This window comes from Zalophus californianus, chromosome 17 (genome assembly GCF_009762305.2).
Source record: "Zalophus californianus isolate mZalCal1 chromosome 17, mZalCal1.pri.v2, whole genome shotgun sequence".
In the NCBI taxonomy this organism is placed as follows: Eukaryota; Metazoa; Chordata; class Mammalia; order Carnivora; family Otariidae; genus Zalophus; species Zalophus californianus.
The window spans coordinates 47,230,599-47,247,219 of NC_045611.1; the positions used below are offsets into that span (position 1 = coordinate 47,230,599).

The window sequence follows — 16,621 nt, forward strand, 5'->3', positions numbered from 1 at the left end:
GTTCAGTCCGCAGCTCCTCAGTGGTTCGGACCCCGCACTTTGGTGTGCCCCCCACCGCGCCGCCTCAGTGGTACGGCCAGCCGCCCCCGCCCCCGCCCCCTCAGGGGTAGTCCGATCGCCCCCGCGCAGCCGCCCCGACTCAGTCCCGGAAGGGGGGGCTCGAGGACGGCGGTCCCCGCCCGGCGGGCACTGGTGGTACGGCCCGACGCCGCACTGCGGGGGGTCCGGACGCGACCATCGCGGGGGGAGGCGCCCGGGGACACGCGCTGGCGCACTCACCTGTCACCGGCGACCGCCCAGCCTCTCCGGCGGGGCCCTACTCCCGCCCATCGCCACGCTGCGCTTGGTCCCGCTCCTTGTGTTTCCTGGCGGCAGCAACTGCAGCGGCAGCGGCAACGCCTTCTCCGAGCCAGGCCCAACGGCTCGCGCGGCGCGGCCCCCCCCGCCCCCTCCCCCCAGCCCCCGCTTACCGCCCCCTCCCACCCCCTGGCCGGAAATACCGCCTTCTCCCGCCACAAACAGGAACTGACGTAAAAGAGCGAGAGATGAACGCGAAGAGCGCTAGAGCGCTAGAGCGCAGGCGCAAGGCAGGGCAAGAGGCTGACTCAGAGCGGGACGCCGGCGTACTTTAGGCAAGTTTGGGTCGAGGTGGGCTAGCGAGGTGCCACGCGCAGGCGCCGGACGGAAAGAAGAGACACGATTGCGCAGGCGCAGCAGGACTCTGACGCCCGCTTTCCCTAAAGGCTCGCCGCCGTGATACTTCCCGGCAGCCCCTGGTCCTTATTTACATACGCTTTGATCTCGCTTCACTGTGATCTCGCCTTTCCTCTCGGTTCCGAGGCTCTTAAAGAGCCCTGGAGCGGGGTTTACGAGAGTTGTCTGTTCACTGTGTCCCGTCACTGCGAGCACAGGCTCTGAAGCCTCACAAACCCCGCTTTGCATTTCCTTGCTGGTGATAGTAGACAGAAGACTTGACCGTCTTCTGTGCCTGTGTGTCCAAATCTGCGAAATGGAAACAGAGTTGCGTCATTGGGCTGTTGGACTTTTTTATGTAAATAGAGCAGTTTATAGCAATTAGACACTCTGTGACTCCAAAATATTAATCCTACCTGCTCATCATATATGTGCAATTAAATAGGGATATAACTTTTTTTAATGGGGTAACTTGGTCCTAAAAAGGCTTTAAGATCGCCTTGTAAGAAAAGAGCTTTGCAGGGGCGCCTGGGTGGCTCAGTTTAGCGTCTGCCTTGGGCTCAGGTCATGATCCCAGGGTCCTGGGATCGAGCCCCGCATCGGGCTCCCCGCTCTGAGGGAAGCCTACTTCTAGCCTCTCCCACTCCCTCTGCTTGTGTTCCCTCTTCTTGCTGTGTCTCTGTCAAATAAATAAAATCTTCAAAAAAAAAAAAAAAAAAAAGGAAAGCGCTTTGCAGAGATCTTGGCCCTTGTCAGCTAGTGTCCTAGGCATCTTGTCTCCCAGTCCCTTCTCTCTCAAAGGTTGGGTGGGGCTTGCTGCCTTCTGTATTTGGGTTCCAGTGTGCCACAGACGTTGGCAGGTATGCATTGGTTAGGGCATACTTCTAGAAGCCCTAGCTAGGAGTTGAAGAATCCTAGGTCCATGTAAGTCTGTGAGAGTGACACAGGCAATCCGGCTCAGAGGTGGGCCTTAGTTTCCTCGGAGGTAAACGTAATGCTGGAACTAGACCTTAGCTAATGGATTTCCAGCTTGGAACTTGCTGTTCTGTATCCCTTACTCATGGGCTTCCCTCAACACAGTGTTGATAACCGGCCAATACCTCCCCAACCCAAGCCCTGATCATTTTAGTCTCTTACTGTCTGGTGACAGGTCTGTCTCAGAGCCCCACGAGGGAAAAGACCAGGACTGCCTCAATCGTCACTGTGTAGCTAACTGCCCAGCAAAAGTCTTGGCACAGAATATGCTCCTGGGGAATATTTGTTTCAAGAATTAGTCCTTTCTGCTCTAATCTAGACTCAATGTCACTGTGGCCTACCCTCTTCACCCTCTTCTGTGCTGAACAGTTCATCGCCCATTCCCCTATTTCTGAGTCTTCCCGAGCTAACTGGAATATCTGCCCGTCCTGGGATGGACTACATCAAATAGAGATCTCGCTGAAACCTCCCGTGTGCTTGTGTATAAATTCTGTGGGGCACCGGTGGTCAAGGATAATGGCTTTCAACCTAAGACCTAGTACACACATAGGTATACTTACCTATATACATATATACCTGTATGAAAGTGTCATCAAATACTACTTACTGGTATGTATCATGCACTCAAATTTTTTCCCCCCAGTGCTGTTCGAGGCCCTGCTAAACTGATTTTCTGACCCACTAAAGGGTCATGCCTTGCAGTTTAAAAAACACTAGTCTGAGGGTGAACAACACTCACTGGCTTTGGAGATAGGCCCAGCTTCTAACCATGCTTTTCCTGTGTCCTTGTCAAAATAATTTCACTTCTCTCATTGCAAAACAGTATCAATAGAATTGACTTATCAATTGTTACAGGCCAGATTCTGTTCTTGACACAGTCCCACCAAGGCTATCCTGTTGCCATCAACACCATCTTGGAGGTCAGGCGCAACAGTACTTAAGGAGCTTGCTCGAGGTCCCAGGACACATTAGGGGTAAGACAGGATTTGAACCCAAGCCATCTGATACAAGAGTCTGTGCTTTGAATTCGTATCTTGCTGGAAAATGGGAAGTCATAGCCCTGTTTCTACCCCGGCAGACCACTTAATTATCACTTGGAGGCCTCAGTCCCTCAATTTCCAAAACAAAGGTGATTGAGGAGAAAACTCCCTAAAACCTCAAATTGTTCTATACCCTCTAGTCAATTCTGCGAATGCCCTGCTTATAACTGTAAAGATGAACTACACACGCACTTCTGTGGAGATGGGCCAGTAGCTTCTCATCGGAAGGTTGCCCAAAGGCCTTTTGATTCAGAAAGAATGATTAAGAATCCTTCCCTGATGGACGGAGAGGGCATCTCCTCAAAATACCCTTCTGCCGCCACGGAGCAGAAGTCAGGCCCTAGAATATATTTCAAACCTTGTCGGAGATGGGGCTCCCAGTGGTGACTGGACACGTTGCATGGACCAACCATCAAGAACCTCCTAGGGGCGTCTGGATGGCTCAGTTGGTTGAGCGGCTGCCTTCAGCTCGGGTCATGATCCCAGGGTCCCAGGATCGAGCCCCACATGGGCTCCCTGCTCGGCGGGAAGCCTGCTTCTCCCTCTGCCACACTCCCCCCACTTGTGCGCTCTCTCTCCAATGAATGAATAAAATCTTTAAAAAAAAAAAAAAAAAAGAACCTCTTAGTAGCTGCAAACAGGGAGCTTCCACTCCATCCGCACAAGGTCTGGGGGGGTCTGTGGCAGTGGTGAAGCTGGCCATGGGGAGGAACCCTCTCTGCCACCCGGGCAGTCAGGAGATACAAGCAGGAGGACTCAGATTTATCCCCTTCTTCATCCTAAGCAGAGCATTTTCTGGGGGAGAAAGTCCATAGCATTGATCCGATTCTCAAAGAAGTCTGGAACTTAAAAAAAAAAAAAAAAAAAAAAGTTTTTATTTAAGAGAGTTTCCCATGTTCCACAGAAATGTTGAAATATCTTTGACTACCCAGCCAGAAGTTTACTAAGGCCCCAAACCAGATGCTACTGTTTGGGAAGATCCTTTTAGAGTAATTTTAAGGGTTTGACAGAAGTACAGATGAGCCCAGGGATTCTGTAAATGTTGGTTCTAGTTTCCTCTTTATACAATATGTTTCTGTTTCAAAAATTGTACATGGAAGACACCATGTGTCATGCACATTCAACTTTTTAACACATCGGAGATTCCCAAAACATTGACGTGGTCACGCGAGGCTAACGCTCTTGTAGGCAGATCTTGGGATGAAGCTTGGGATGAAGCTTTTTCTACTCTTGATAAGATCAAACACTTTCCATCTGCTCTGAATACATAGATGGTTTCCCATCACATGTGGAATAAAAGCTAAAGGCCTCATCGTAGGCTTCAGGGCCCTCACGGGAGCTGCCTCTGCTTATCTTTCTAACTTTATCTCAAGCTCCTCTTGCCCTTGACCACCGTGTTCTGGACACACTAACCTCTGCCCCTCCCAAAAATACAAGCTTGTTTCCACCCTGGGGCCGTTTCACTTGCAGTTCCCTTTGCCTGGACTATTGACCTCCCTGATCCTGATCTTTGCATAACAGGCTCTTTATTGTTTTTCAGAATTGAGTGCAAATCTCACGTCTTTAGAGTCTTTCCCTCCCTGCCCACCCCAAATCCAAAAGAGCCACACTGTTATTATTTCTGAATACATTTGAATTCCCGACCTAGCACTTAACACTAAAGAATATTTTTGTTTTGATGTTGTACCTGTCTTCCCCCAAACCAGAATAGAAATTTGCCCATGAGGGTGAAAACCTTGTCTTGGGTGGGCACCACTGTATTCCCACCCCCTAGAACAATGCCTCGCACATAGTTAGGACTTGGGGGGTCAATGAATAGTTGTTGACTGAACGTGGTTTTGTTTGTTTGGGTTTTTTTTTAAGATTTTATTTATTTATTTGAGAGAGACAGAGCACAAGCGGTGGGGAGAGGCAGAGGGAGGAGATTCCTCGCTGAGCAGGGAGCCCGATATGGGGCTTGATTCCAGGACCCTGAGATCATGACCTGAGCTGAAGGCAGATGCTTAACCAACTGAGCCCTTCACCCTAGTAGCTTTAACCTTCTTAGTCAAAACCACATTCAGGGCCACCTGGGTGGCTCAGTTGGTTAAGCGTCTGCCTTTGGCTCAGGTCATGATCTCTGGGGTCCTGGGTTGGAGCCTGGCATCAGGCTCCCTGCTCAGTGGGGAGTCTCCTTCTCCCTCTCCCTCTCCCTCTGCCCCTCTCCTCACTGCACATGCTCTCACTCTCTCTTTCAAATAATAAATTTTTTTTTAAAAGCAACGGGGGTGAATTTTACTTCAGGTCTATACTTGTCCACTCACAAAAAGTTGAACAAATAATAATAATCTCTGAACATTTATTAGTGAATTCCCACGTATCAGCGACATTGCTAGGAACTATACCCATGACCTTGTTAAATGATCCTGCAGGTAGAAGGCTCTGTAAGGTTTATTTTGCAGGCATAAACATAGGCCCAAGGAGAAGCCTCTTACCAAATAACCACGCCGCCAGAATGTTGTGACGGCCAGATCCATTCCCACAGATGTCTTAGGCCAAGCCCCAACTTTTATACAAAGCACCGGTTTACATGTATGGGCCCAGATTTGAGAACCAGAAAGTCTCATTTTATGCTGAGGCATATGGATTTGAAACAGTGAAATACTTAAAACAGAGTTTCCTACACTATTAAGAAAAATTGAGATAATATGAATATCACCTAATTTTTTTTTTTTTTAAGATTTATTTATCTGACAGAGACAGACACAGCGAGAGAGGGAACACAAGCAGGGGGAGTGGGAGAGGGAGAAGCGGGCGGGGGCTTGATCTCAGGACCCTGGGATCATGACCTGAGCCGAAGGCAGATGCTTAACCGACAGAGCCACCCAGGCGCCCCTCACCTAATTTTTTTTAGGTTCTCGTGAAGGGAATCCACAGCTGCCCGGCTCAGTGGTTTATAAACTATTCCTGATGTTGCCACAAGATGGCGCCACATGAACTGGTCATTTCCGCTGGAACGCCGGCTGACTTGCAGGCATCAAGCCTTCCCTGAGCAAGTGGGGGGAACTTTTGTGCTGTTACTTAAACGTTCACTGTGTATAAGGAAGCTGGCATGACACCTAAATGGAACACACGATCCAGAATTGGACTGTGAGCCGGGGCCGGGGGGTGGAAATGGCCATAAGGAACATTATTGGGACAGTTCATGAAATTGAAGGATGAACTGGTGTTTAGAGGAATATTGTATGTTAAATGTCTAGGTTTTGATAGTTACACTGTGCTTACGGAAGAGAATGTTCTTGTTTTCAGGAAGTACACACTGAAGTATTATGAGGTTAAGGGGCATGATGTTCTCCAACTTAACTTTCAAATGGTTCAAAACACGTGTATGTGTGTAGGTATGCATGTGTGTATGCGCATGTGCTCATGGAAAGGGGGACAGGCAAGAGGAAACGGTAAGACAAATGGAGCAGACAATTAGCAAATCTGGATAAATAACATATAGAAATCAGGGGTGCCTGGGTGGCTCAGTTGGTTGAGCATCAGACTCTTGATTTTGGCTCAGGTCTTGATCTCAGACATGAGAAACCCCTTGTACCATTCTTGCTACTTTTCTAGAAGTTTACAATTATATTATTTTTGAGAGAGAGAGAGAGAGTACAAGCGGGGGCGGGGCGCAAAGGGAGAGAGAGAATCCCAAGCAGGCTCCACGCCCAGGGCAGAGCCTGACGTGGGGCTCAATCTCACAAGCCTTAGATCATGACCTGAGCTAAAACCAAGAGTAGGAAGCCTAACCGACTGAGCCACCCAGGCACCTGAAGCTTACAGTCATATTAAAATAAATAGTTACCGGGGTGCCCGGGTGGCTCAGTTGTTAAGCATCTGCCTTCGGCTCAGATCATGATCCCAGGGTCCCGGGATCGAGCCCCACATCGGGAAGCCTACTTCTCCCTCTCCCACTCCCCCTGCTTGTGTTCCCTCTCTCGCTGTCTGTCAAATAAATAAATAAAATCTTTAAAAAATAGTTATCCAAAAATCTCTTTTTGTAGCCAATGAGAATGTCATGAAAGAGTTCTTTAAGTGTTGGTGCTGAAAATCCTCCCTGAAAATCATCAATTTCAGAGATAAAATTAGATGACAACGCTGTGCCAGGCACCGTGAAGCCCTTCACAATCATCCTGTGAGGTGGATGCTACCATTACTTCCATCTTATTGTAGAAGAAACGAGCCCAGAGAGGCTGAGTAACCCGCTCAAGATCACACAGCTATAGAGCTCATGCATTTTAACCATAATAGACCATCAAGAAGGCCAACGATGGCCATGCTACACTATACTGGTCATTTAGGAACAAGCACTGCACTCAATGTGAGGGGGCAGAAAAGGCAGCTTTAGGGAAAAGCTTTGAAGCAATGAAGGTAGGTTTATGTGCTCTGAACCCCTGCCTCAACTTGATAGTCAAGTCCATGCCAAAGTCAGTCTTGAATCACACAAGGTTTAGTCAAAATAAAATTGGGAAATCAAGTGGCTGCTGATTCTGAGGTGAATGAACCTGCTAGCCATTAACCTGGGTGGAAAAATTAGACTATTCCTCAAACAAATCTGATTATTCTCTGTATTTACTTGTAACATAAGTTTTACTTGTAAAACATAGGTATGTTCCCTTTGCTCCTGCAATCTAACTCCTAGGTATCTGCCCAATGCTTACGTCCACACATAAGCAAAATGTGGTGGACACAAGAGGCACTGTCTGTGATAGAAAGACCTGGAAACCACTAGATTCCCCAGTAAGAGATTGGTTCAGTACCTCAAGGTGCATCCACACAAGGGGACACCATGCAGCTACTTGAAAAGGACGCTCTTTCCAATAAGCACATTAAAAGGCATTTAACATCACTGGCCATCAGGGAAACGAGAATCAAAGCCACAATAAAATATCCTTTCACACCCACTAGGATGGCCACAATCAAAAAGATAATGTGGGGGTGAGCATGTGGAGAAATTAGAACCCTCGTACACCACTAGTGGAAATGTAAAGTGGCACAACCGCTTCGGAAAACAGCTCCTCAAAGGGTTAAAATAAAATCAACGTACAGCCCAACAACTCAACTCCTAGGTACAGACCCAGGAGAACTGAAAACATGTCCACACAAACACTCGTCCACGGGTGTTCAGAGCAGTATGAATTCATAATGGCCAAAAAGAAGCAACAACCTACATGTCCATCATCTTGACAAAATGTGAAAAATCCACACACTGCAACATTATTCATCAATTTTGGAAAAATGAAGTACTATGGAAGATCTATGGAATCACATGGACGGACCTCAGAAACATGCTAAGTGAAAGAAGTCAGACACGGAAGGCCACGTACTGTATGATTCCATTTATGTGAAATGTTTAGAGAAGGCAAATTCTATAGAGACAGATTAGTGGTTGCCCAGGGCTTGGAGTGGGGGGCAGACTATGGGAGGACTTTGGGGAATGATGGTTAAGGGGGAGGGCGTTTCTCTCGGGGGTAACGAAAAAATCCTAAAAGTCTAGTGATAGATGCACAACTCTGTGAATAACTAACAGCCACTGAATTGTGTGCTTTAAATGAGCGAATGGATATGTGAATTATGTCTCAATAAAGTTTGTGTGTCTATGTTTTTTTAATTGTTTTAGAATTGTTTTTAATTGTTAAGAGATACCAAAAAGCATAAAGAATAATACAATGAACACCTGTGTGCCCACTGCCCAGCTTTAAAAACCATGCCTATACTGCGGGGTTTTTTTTTAAAGATTTTATTTTTAAGTAATCTCTACACCCAGTGTGGGGCTCAAACTCACGACCCCATGATCAAGAGTCGCGCGTCCCACCGCCTGAGCCAGCCGGGCACTCCCACCATTCCTAGACTGTTGAATCTCTTCATTCCCTCTCTAATTGCATCCCACCCCCCTCCTGGAGGGAACCATGACCCCACATTTGGAGTGTATCTTTCCTATGCATTTCATACATTTACTACATTTTAAATAGTAAAGTGATTAAATTCTTAATAAATACTTAAATAGTAAATAGTTTGCATATTTTAAAACTACACGTATTCGTCTGCAATCTGCTTTTTGCACTCAATGTTTTTCCTTTATTCATACTGATAAGTGCGACACTAGTTCACTTCCATTGATGTACAATATATCGCATCCAGTACACCATACAGTACATCCGATATTGATGGGTAATTTGCCCAGATGGTCACAAAACCATCTCTCAGCCCCCCATGCTCCTCTTCCTGGGAGACACTGACATTCCTGTCGTTGAGAGGCAGGGTCTATGGTCCCGTCCCCTCGAATCTGGGCAGCAGTGAAGCAACGTGACTTCCAATGCTAGCTTAGAACAGGCAATATGGTCTTCCCTGGCTCTCTTGAGCAGCACGCTGTTGGAACCCAGCCACTGTGTTGTGAGGAAGCCCAGGCCACGTGGAGAAGCCATATGTAGGCATTCTGGCTGATAGCCCAAGCTGAGGTCTGAGCTAAGTGCCAGTACTGGTTAACCACCAAACGACTGGGGAAGCGTTCAAGAGGACATTGGCCCCAGCCAATACCTTACTGCAACCACAAGAGAGCCCCCAAGTGACACAGTCTAACTGAGCCCAGTCAACCCCCAGAAGTGCAAGAGGTAATAACTATTGATTTAAGCCGGTAAGTTTTGAGGCAGTTCCTTGTGCACTAGATAACTGGAACGAGGCCTTGCTGCATCCATTCTCCAGTTGAGGGATAGCTGGGTTGCTTCCAAGTTAATGCTATTACAAACAGTGATCCTATGAACACTCTTAGGTACATGCCTCTGTATGCACGTGTAAGTTTCTCCAGAATGGTAATGGCCGGGTTGGGGAGTATCACATCTTCAATTACACTACAACCTACCAAATTATTTTCCAAAATGGTTGCTACCAACTGACACTCCTAAAGCAGTGTACCACACTCCCATCACTCCAAATCTTCCCCAACACTGGGGACTTTAAATGTTTTGCCAATCTCCTGGGCACAAAAGAGTCTTATTGTATATGTCTTTTTGTACCTTTGATTTTTTAACTGTTTGCACGAATTGATCCAAATAAACATTGAAATGTACGCTAATACATTCTTGTTTTCCTATTTTGAACATGCTTTATATATATTGAGGTCCCATATTAAGATTGCATTTTTTAAAAAGGAGGTGTTGCCCCAGTGGCAATGAGCTCATCTCATGCCTAGATCTGGGTTTCGATTCTCAGTCACCATTCTAAATAAAATAAGCGGGGGCTTCTTGGAGAAATGGCGGGCTCTAGAACCAGGGCAGGAAGTATACAAGATGAGCCTGGAGTATCTGCAGTGCCAGAAAGTACAGAATCCTAAAAATAAACACACAAAAACACCCACCCCCCAATAATGGAAGTCGGTCAAAAGGACCCAGGGGCCAACTGCAAGAGTCCCCAAATGCCAAAGCTAGAATAACGTGAACAACAAAATAAATCAAGTAGTCCTGGATTATATAACCCAAAATATAAAATAAGTACCCAAGAGTCCCTACTGATGAAAAGAAAATGATTGAATAAGTTAATAGAGAAAAGAGACACATCTCCCTTGCAGAAGAATTCCCAGATTTATTTATAATTTATGCCGGTACTTTGCCCTCAATGAGGTGAAACATAAGCTCCGTGCTCCTTAGGTGTGGGCTTAACCGAGTGACTGACTTCCGTTCCAAGAGTTCAGTACGGAAAGGGAGAGGAACGTGAGAATGGAGAAGTCTGGCAAACAGCAGACAATCAAGCCAGGTAATCAAGGTTAGCATCAACAGGGATCCATCCTGTGGACAGTACGTACCCTAGACATGCTGGGTTAAAAATGCCACTTTACCTCTGAGCTCTTCCTCTGAAAACACTTAACCCTGGTCTAATAACGAGAAAGGCAAATTCCAATGGAGGGACAATCTCTTAATGCAGATTGCCCAGTATTCTTCAAAACTGTCAAGATCATCACCCCACAACCAAGAGGGGCCTAAGGAGGCATGACAACTCCCTATGTGTCTACACGAACGCTCCTGGAACAGAAAAATATATTAAAACTAAGGAAGAAGCTAAGGAAATCTGAATAACGATGGGCTTTAATATTCATGACATCAACATTGGTTCATTCGTTGTAATGAATGAATCACAATACTGTAAGATGCTAGTAATAAGGGAAACTGGATGTGGGGTATATGGGAGCTCTGTCCTATGTGTACTTCTGTAGGCCTGAAATTGTTCTACAAAATGAAGTCCATTCTAAGAAAATAAAGTCTTAAAACACAAATGTAAAAAGGCGAGGCTCCTGGCCCTGGCATCAGACCCAGTCCCATCACTTGCCAGCTGGCTCAGGCTTTGAAGTTTACGGAGGACCCGGTGTTCACAAAGCAAGTAAAGTTCAGTGTGTAGGTGAACGTCAGACCGTCAGAGGCCGGTGTATAGAAGCAGCACTCACCAAACTAAGTGAGCTCAGACCCCCAAAGGAGGGAAAGGAGGGATCAAAGTGGTGGCAGCCCAACGACACCAGGCTGAGACACCGGAGGGGGCGGCAGTGGGGCTGCCTGCCACAGGCACCCAAAGTTCCCTGATCTCGTGAGCGACCAGAGGAGGTGGCCTCATCCCAAGACCAACCATCCAAACAGAATCGTCCCCGCGGGGCTGGCCCGGATCTGGCTCTGTGATTTACCATGAGCCCTAGGCCCACCGTACCTGCAGTTCACATCTGTTCGTGGGATGAGAATAGGAAGCCCCTGAACTTCATGCTACTGCCCTTTCCCGGAGGACTCGGTGAGTCTGCTGACTTCACAGAGCCTTAGTACTTCCCAGCACAAAGATGTGGTGTTAGCTGTCAGCATTCCCCAACCTGCTCCCTCCGGGGTCTCCAGCTACAAGAGTCCAATGGCTCTGAAGTCCATTTTGGAATGGGGCGACAAGTGTTATGAATGAATCATCTGGAGAATGCCAATGATCTCGGAGGAGAGCCTGGTTCGGATTTGCTATCGACCCGACACCAGTATTTGCACTGAAGTGACATAATTGGAATTCTAAACTGACCCCACATGCGACAAGGTTATCTATCCATTGGAGCACTGCTTATAATAGCCAGAAACTGGAAGCAACCTGAATTCCCTTCCAGAAAGGGCTGGTTAAGTAAATATATGTGTTACTATTATCTTCCTCTGCCTGTATGCCTATAGGAGTGTGTGTGTGTGTGTGTGTGTGTGTGTGTGTGTGTCTGTCTGTCTGTCTGTCTGTCTGTCTGTCAGCAAAGCACACACACCATAAACACATCTCTGGAAGGGTTCCTCAAGGTTCCTCAAGATACTGAAGATACTGGTGGCCTCTGAGGAGGGGACTGGGAGCTAGGAGACTCAGGAAGGAACTTCTCACCATAAAACCTTTTGTATCTTTTGCATTTTGAACCATGTGAATGTATAATAGCTCAAAAATATTTAATACAACCAGAGGAAAAATAACACACTGCTGTGGGTCACAGATGCGGACGTTGGTGTGGGGGCATCGCCAAATCAAATGGCAGGGATTCTGTGGCTCTGGGAGGCACAGGAGGTGTCTGGTCCGGTCCAGCCAGCAGACGGTGGCAGGATGGGGCGTGACTCTCAAGGCCTGCGGCATCCCACAGCTGCAAATGCTTCCTACAGCAAGTTGATGCGGTGGGGGGGAGCATGTATACGTAGATAACTCTATAAAATCCAAACCCCTAACCCAGGACCCCACCCTCATCTTTCCGAAAGGTCCTTGTTTCAAACTGCAGTCGAGACAGCACAGGGCAGGGGTCAAGGGGCGAGGCTCCCGGTCAGCGGGGTGACACCTTGGACAGTGCTCTCCCCTCTCGGTGTCCGTAAAGAGCAACAGCGACCTGACTTCCCTCACGCAGGTGAGCCTTTCATGGTTAAGTGAGCTATTCGTGTTTTTACATCATTACACATCAAGAAGCCACCCAGGGGGAGCGCCTGGGTGGACCAGTTGGTTGGGCGACTGCCTTCAGCTCGGGTCCTGATCTGGGATCGAGTGCCACATCAGGCTCCCGGCTCATTGGGGAGCCTGCTTCTCCCTCTGACCCTCTCCCCTGTCATGCTGTTTCTCTCTCCTCAAATAAATAAATAAAATCTTTAAAAAAAAAAAAAGAAGAAGAAGAAGAACTTACCCAGGGCTCTTAAACTTAGTAACACAGAGTTGAAGAGCAACAAGGAAAGTGCGGAGGCATGCAAGCCCCACCACGAAGGGGCAGCCTCCAGAATCACCACTGTCCACGTGCACTGCCCTCCAGAGGCCTGACTTCACGCAGTGCCCCGCAGGCCTTGCCTGGGCCCTACCACCGGCCCTCACAGTGACGCCCAGCCCTTCACACTCCGGGCCCCGTGCTTGGCCTGCTGCCCAATACACAGCAGCCCCCCGGACGTGCCAGGACTCAAAACCCACAAATAAACAGACAATCGGCTCAGGAAGGTGACACAGGTCTGGGGACGGATGGTGGTGATGGTTATACAGCAACAGGAATGTACTTAATGCCACTGGACGGGGCCCTTACAGATGGTTAAAATGGTCACTCATGTATATTTCACCGCAGTAAAAAAAAAAAAAAAAAATGGGTGAAGTCTCATCTCATCCTCACCTGCTCTTAGGTCGCCCAAACTGCAGCCCATTCCTTGCTAATCACATCAGTTCTATTCTCTAAATGAGAAAAGCGCCCCCAATTCCCTCCTGGGTCCTCTCCTGCCTCTATGCTCCTCTCCAGCTGGTATCACCAGGCCCTTGGCTTTGAACAGAGTTCCCTGAGTGCTCCCCAAAGCTGCAGGTCCCCAGCCCAGGTGCCAGCCCCCCCCCCCCCCGAGTCCCAGCAGCCCAGCGCCCTCCTGCCCTCGCCTCCTCCCTCCCCAACCTCTCAGTCTCCACAAACAGCACCTCCAGCTAGATGCTCCGGCCCCTCCTCTAGGTGATCCCTGCTCCCCGCCCCCTGCACCCCAACTTCCCATCCATCTGCGCTGCCCACGCTTCCCTCCCTCCTCCCCACGCTTCGCCCCACGCCACCTTCCTTCCTTGCCCTGGCTCCTGCATGGCTGCCTCCCTGCCTCCACCCCTGCCCTCCCCACAATTCATCCCCTCACGGGGGGGGCCAAAGCCATCTTCATAAAAGCCAACTCAGACCATCGCTTGCCAGCTTTAAACCCTCCCAAATTTCTCAGGGCTTCTGGAAGATGTCCGAATTCCTCACCTCGGGTCACAAAGCCCCAGGTCATCCGGTCCCTGCCCACCTACCCCAACCGGTGCTCTGGGGCAGGCCCCTCACTCCCTGGCCAGCCCCCCCCGCCCCGCCCCGGCCTTCATGTTCTTTGCTCCTCCGACCTCAGACCCTTTGCCCTGGCTGTGTCCCCTCCCTGGACCCTCTCTCCTCCTGCATCTCACACAGCCGCTTCTGACCATTCCCAGCTCAGCCCTTAACCTCGCCTCCTCTGAAAGTCCTCCTTACCCCCAACATCGGAAGAGGCCCTGGCCACTTCTGCCCCTCCCACCCATTCTTTCGACAGCATGATCCCCCTACCGCCATCTGCCTGGCTAGAGAGGTCGGCCACGCAGGCAGGGGCTTGTCTGCCTCGCTCCCAACGGGTCCCCAGTTCCTAGAACAGGCCTGGCACGGAGTAGGGGGCTGTGCAGCAGCGAGCAGGTGTATGATCAGATCGACAGCAACCTGCTGCCTCACAAGGGAGCCTGCAGCTTGGAAAGCTACCAACAGGCAGAGTGGCAGAAACAGGTGAACTATACGGAGGGGGAGGACACAGTGGCAGAAGAGGAGCTGGGTGAGGGGAAGAGGAAGTCCAACTGAACGGTGACCGTGACCATTACTCCCTGCAGCAAAGACATGGCCCACGTGGAGCCTTGACCTTCACGGACAGAGCCCAACCCTTCATTGGCACCCCCACCTACATTGTGCTTTGTGTGAAAAACAACCCTGTGACTCACCCTGAAGGAGGGGAGGGAAACAGTTTGAAAGTCACAAAAATATATTAAAATAGCTGTTTTCTTCTCTCTCTTTCTCTTGGTACTGGCCTCCCTTCCCAGCGACGCTTGCCCACCACCCACCACGGGCTTTCAGAGGAAAAGGTGCCCAGGGCAGGAAAACAGAGGTGCCCCCGCTGCAGCCCAGGGTCGGGGGAGGTCCCTCCAGCCCGGGCGTGAGGGCAGCTAACAGTCTCTACAGGCTCGACGCCACCGCCGACGAGGGGGTCGCTGGGAGGCCGGAGGTGCAGGAGGGTCAGGCAGGACGCAGCGCACGGTCGGGCCTTGCCACGGGGACAGAAAACAGAAGAGAAATGAACAGTGTGAAGAGAGGGAGAGACAGAGAAGTTAAAGGAGCCGTGGGGAGGGGGGACAGCTGGGGGAGGGGGCAGAGGAGCGAGGGGAAGTCGGGACGTCGGTAAGGTCGGGGGACTCTGTGGGGGACTGGGGAGGCCGGAGAGCTGGGGCGGAGGCAGCAGATGCTGCCGAGGGGCAGGAGGGGGAACAGAGGAGGGAAAAGAGCACTTGGCTCTGGGAGAGGTAGAAAAGTGGGTCCTGCCAAAGGCCACAGTCCGAGAGAAGAGAACAAAGGACGTGAAAAAGGAAAGTCCTAGAGCAGCAAGGCCAGGCCACAGCGACCATGTCAGACTCAGAACACTGGGGTGAGCCCCCAGAAAGCTCGGGCCGGCTCGAATGCCTGAGGGAGACAAGCAGTGTCATCCAGGAGCCAGCAGAGGGCTGGGCATGGCCTCACGGGAGCCTCTGCCAGAGCCAGGAGCCTAGAGAGGGGCCCGTGCCCCGCCCAGAGGCTAGAAGGTCCTGCGGCCCAGTCTTTTGAACACGCTCACTGTGCCCGCATGGTCCATCTGGGCGCCCAGGCCCTCGCTGGAGCTGCTCCCCCGGGGCCCCACCAGAGTCCTTTTAATGGTGACCTTGACCTCGGCCAAGGACTTACTCTTGGTGCTCGTGACCTGGCTGTCCTGGGCCTCGGGCACAAGGGCAGCCTTGCCCAGTCTCTGGATGATGCTGACTTTGGACAGGGACTCCGGCTTCCTCTCGAGCCCCGGGCGTGAGGAAAGGGCCAGGCGCCGCAGTGTCGGGGTGGCGGCCGTCGCGGCCGAGCTTGTGGCCTTGGCTTTGACAGTCAGTGCCGGCTGGGGACTGGGCTTGGCTGGGCCCCGGCCCAGCTTCTTCAGGACCCCAGCATACTGCAGGACAGAGCTGCTGCTGTCATTGTCGCTGTCCCAAGCCAGATCCTCATCCATCTCTGGGGTGGCCCCCAGGCGGCTGAAAACTCCTGTGGGCTGCAGGGGTCAGAGATGGGACAAGTGAGTCACTTAGTCATTCAACACGCATGAGTGCAGTGCTGCCTCACCGTGCCCGGCCTCGCTGGGAGGAACACCCATCGGTGACACGGTGACACACTAGCCAGTGGTGAGAGCCACTGACCTTGGCCGAAGTTCAGGAGAGACTCCCTGGACAAGGGACATCTGAGATGAGATCTGCAAGTGTGGGCACATAGGTCAAATAAAGATGGGAGGAGAGCGGGTGGGCCACACACAGAGAGAAGACCATTTGCAAAGGTCTGCAGGGGAACATGACAAAAGACGAATTTGGTCATTCACTCAACAAGTTTCTCCTGAGTCCCGACTGTCCCTGGCCCTGCCCTCAGGGGGCTCACAGTCCAGTGGGGGAGCCAGATCTGGCAGTGGAAATGACACAAACAACTCCCTAATTACGACAGTGGTGCATTCTCTGGACGAGACAGGAGTGCTGGCGAGCGGGAGATGGGGAAGCCTCCTCTGGGAGTTCAGGGACGCCTTCTCCCAGGTGCTGACGTGTGAGCCACGCCCTCAAGGATCAATCAGCCGAGAAAAAAGCAAGGGCCAAGCCCC

The 16,621-nt window shown here is 50.3% G+C and overlaps 2 protein-coding genes across 12 annotated transcripts in view; both read right to left on the reverse strand.

Moving 5' to 3' along the window:
• The window catches only part of AKT2 (AKT serine/threonine kinase 2), a 46,063-nt gene extending 45,619 nt beyond the window's left edge, over positions 1-444 (reverse strand). For both annotated transcript variants that reach the window (XM_027617594.2, XM_027617591.2), the window contains exon 1: positions 280-444. The gene's annotated coding sequence lies outside the window, so the exon portion shown is untranslated. The remainder of the gene's footprint in view (positions 1-279) is intronic.
• A 383-nt stretch (positions 445-827) lies between these two features.
• C17H19orf47 (chromosome 17 C19orf47 homolog) overlaps positions 828-16,621 on the reverse strand; it is a 33,640-nt gene continuing 17,846 nt past the window's right edge. For 7 of the 10 annotated variants that reach the window (XM_027617605.2, XM_027617599.2, XM_027617604.2 and 4 more), the window contains one exon: positions 12,792-16,030. In XM_027617605.2, the coding sequence (XP_027473406.1) occupies positions 15,536-16,030 (495 nt within the window). In that variant the 3' untranslated portion in view covers positions 12,792-15,535. Of the gene's footprint in view, positions 1,003-3,329; positions 3,554-12,791; positions 16,031-16,621 lie in introns of those variants that run through there. The other 3 variants (XM_027617603.2, XM_027617602.2, XR_003524065.1) reach the window with 2 other exon arrangements.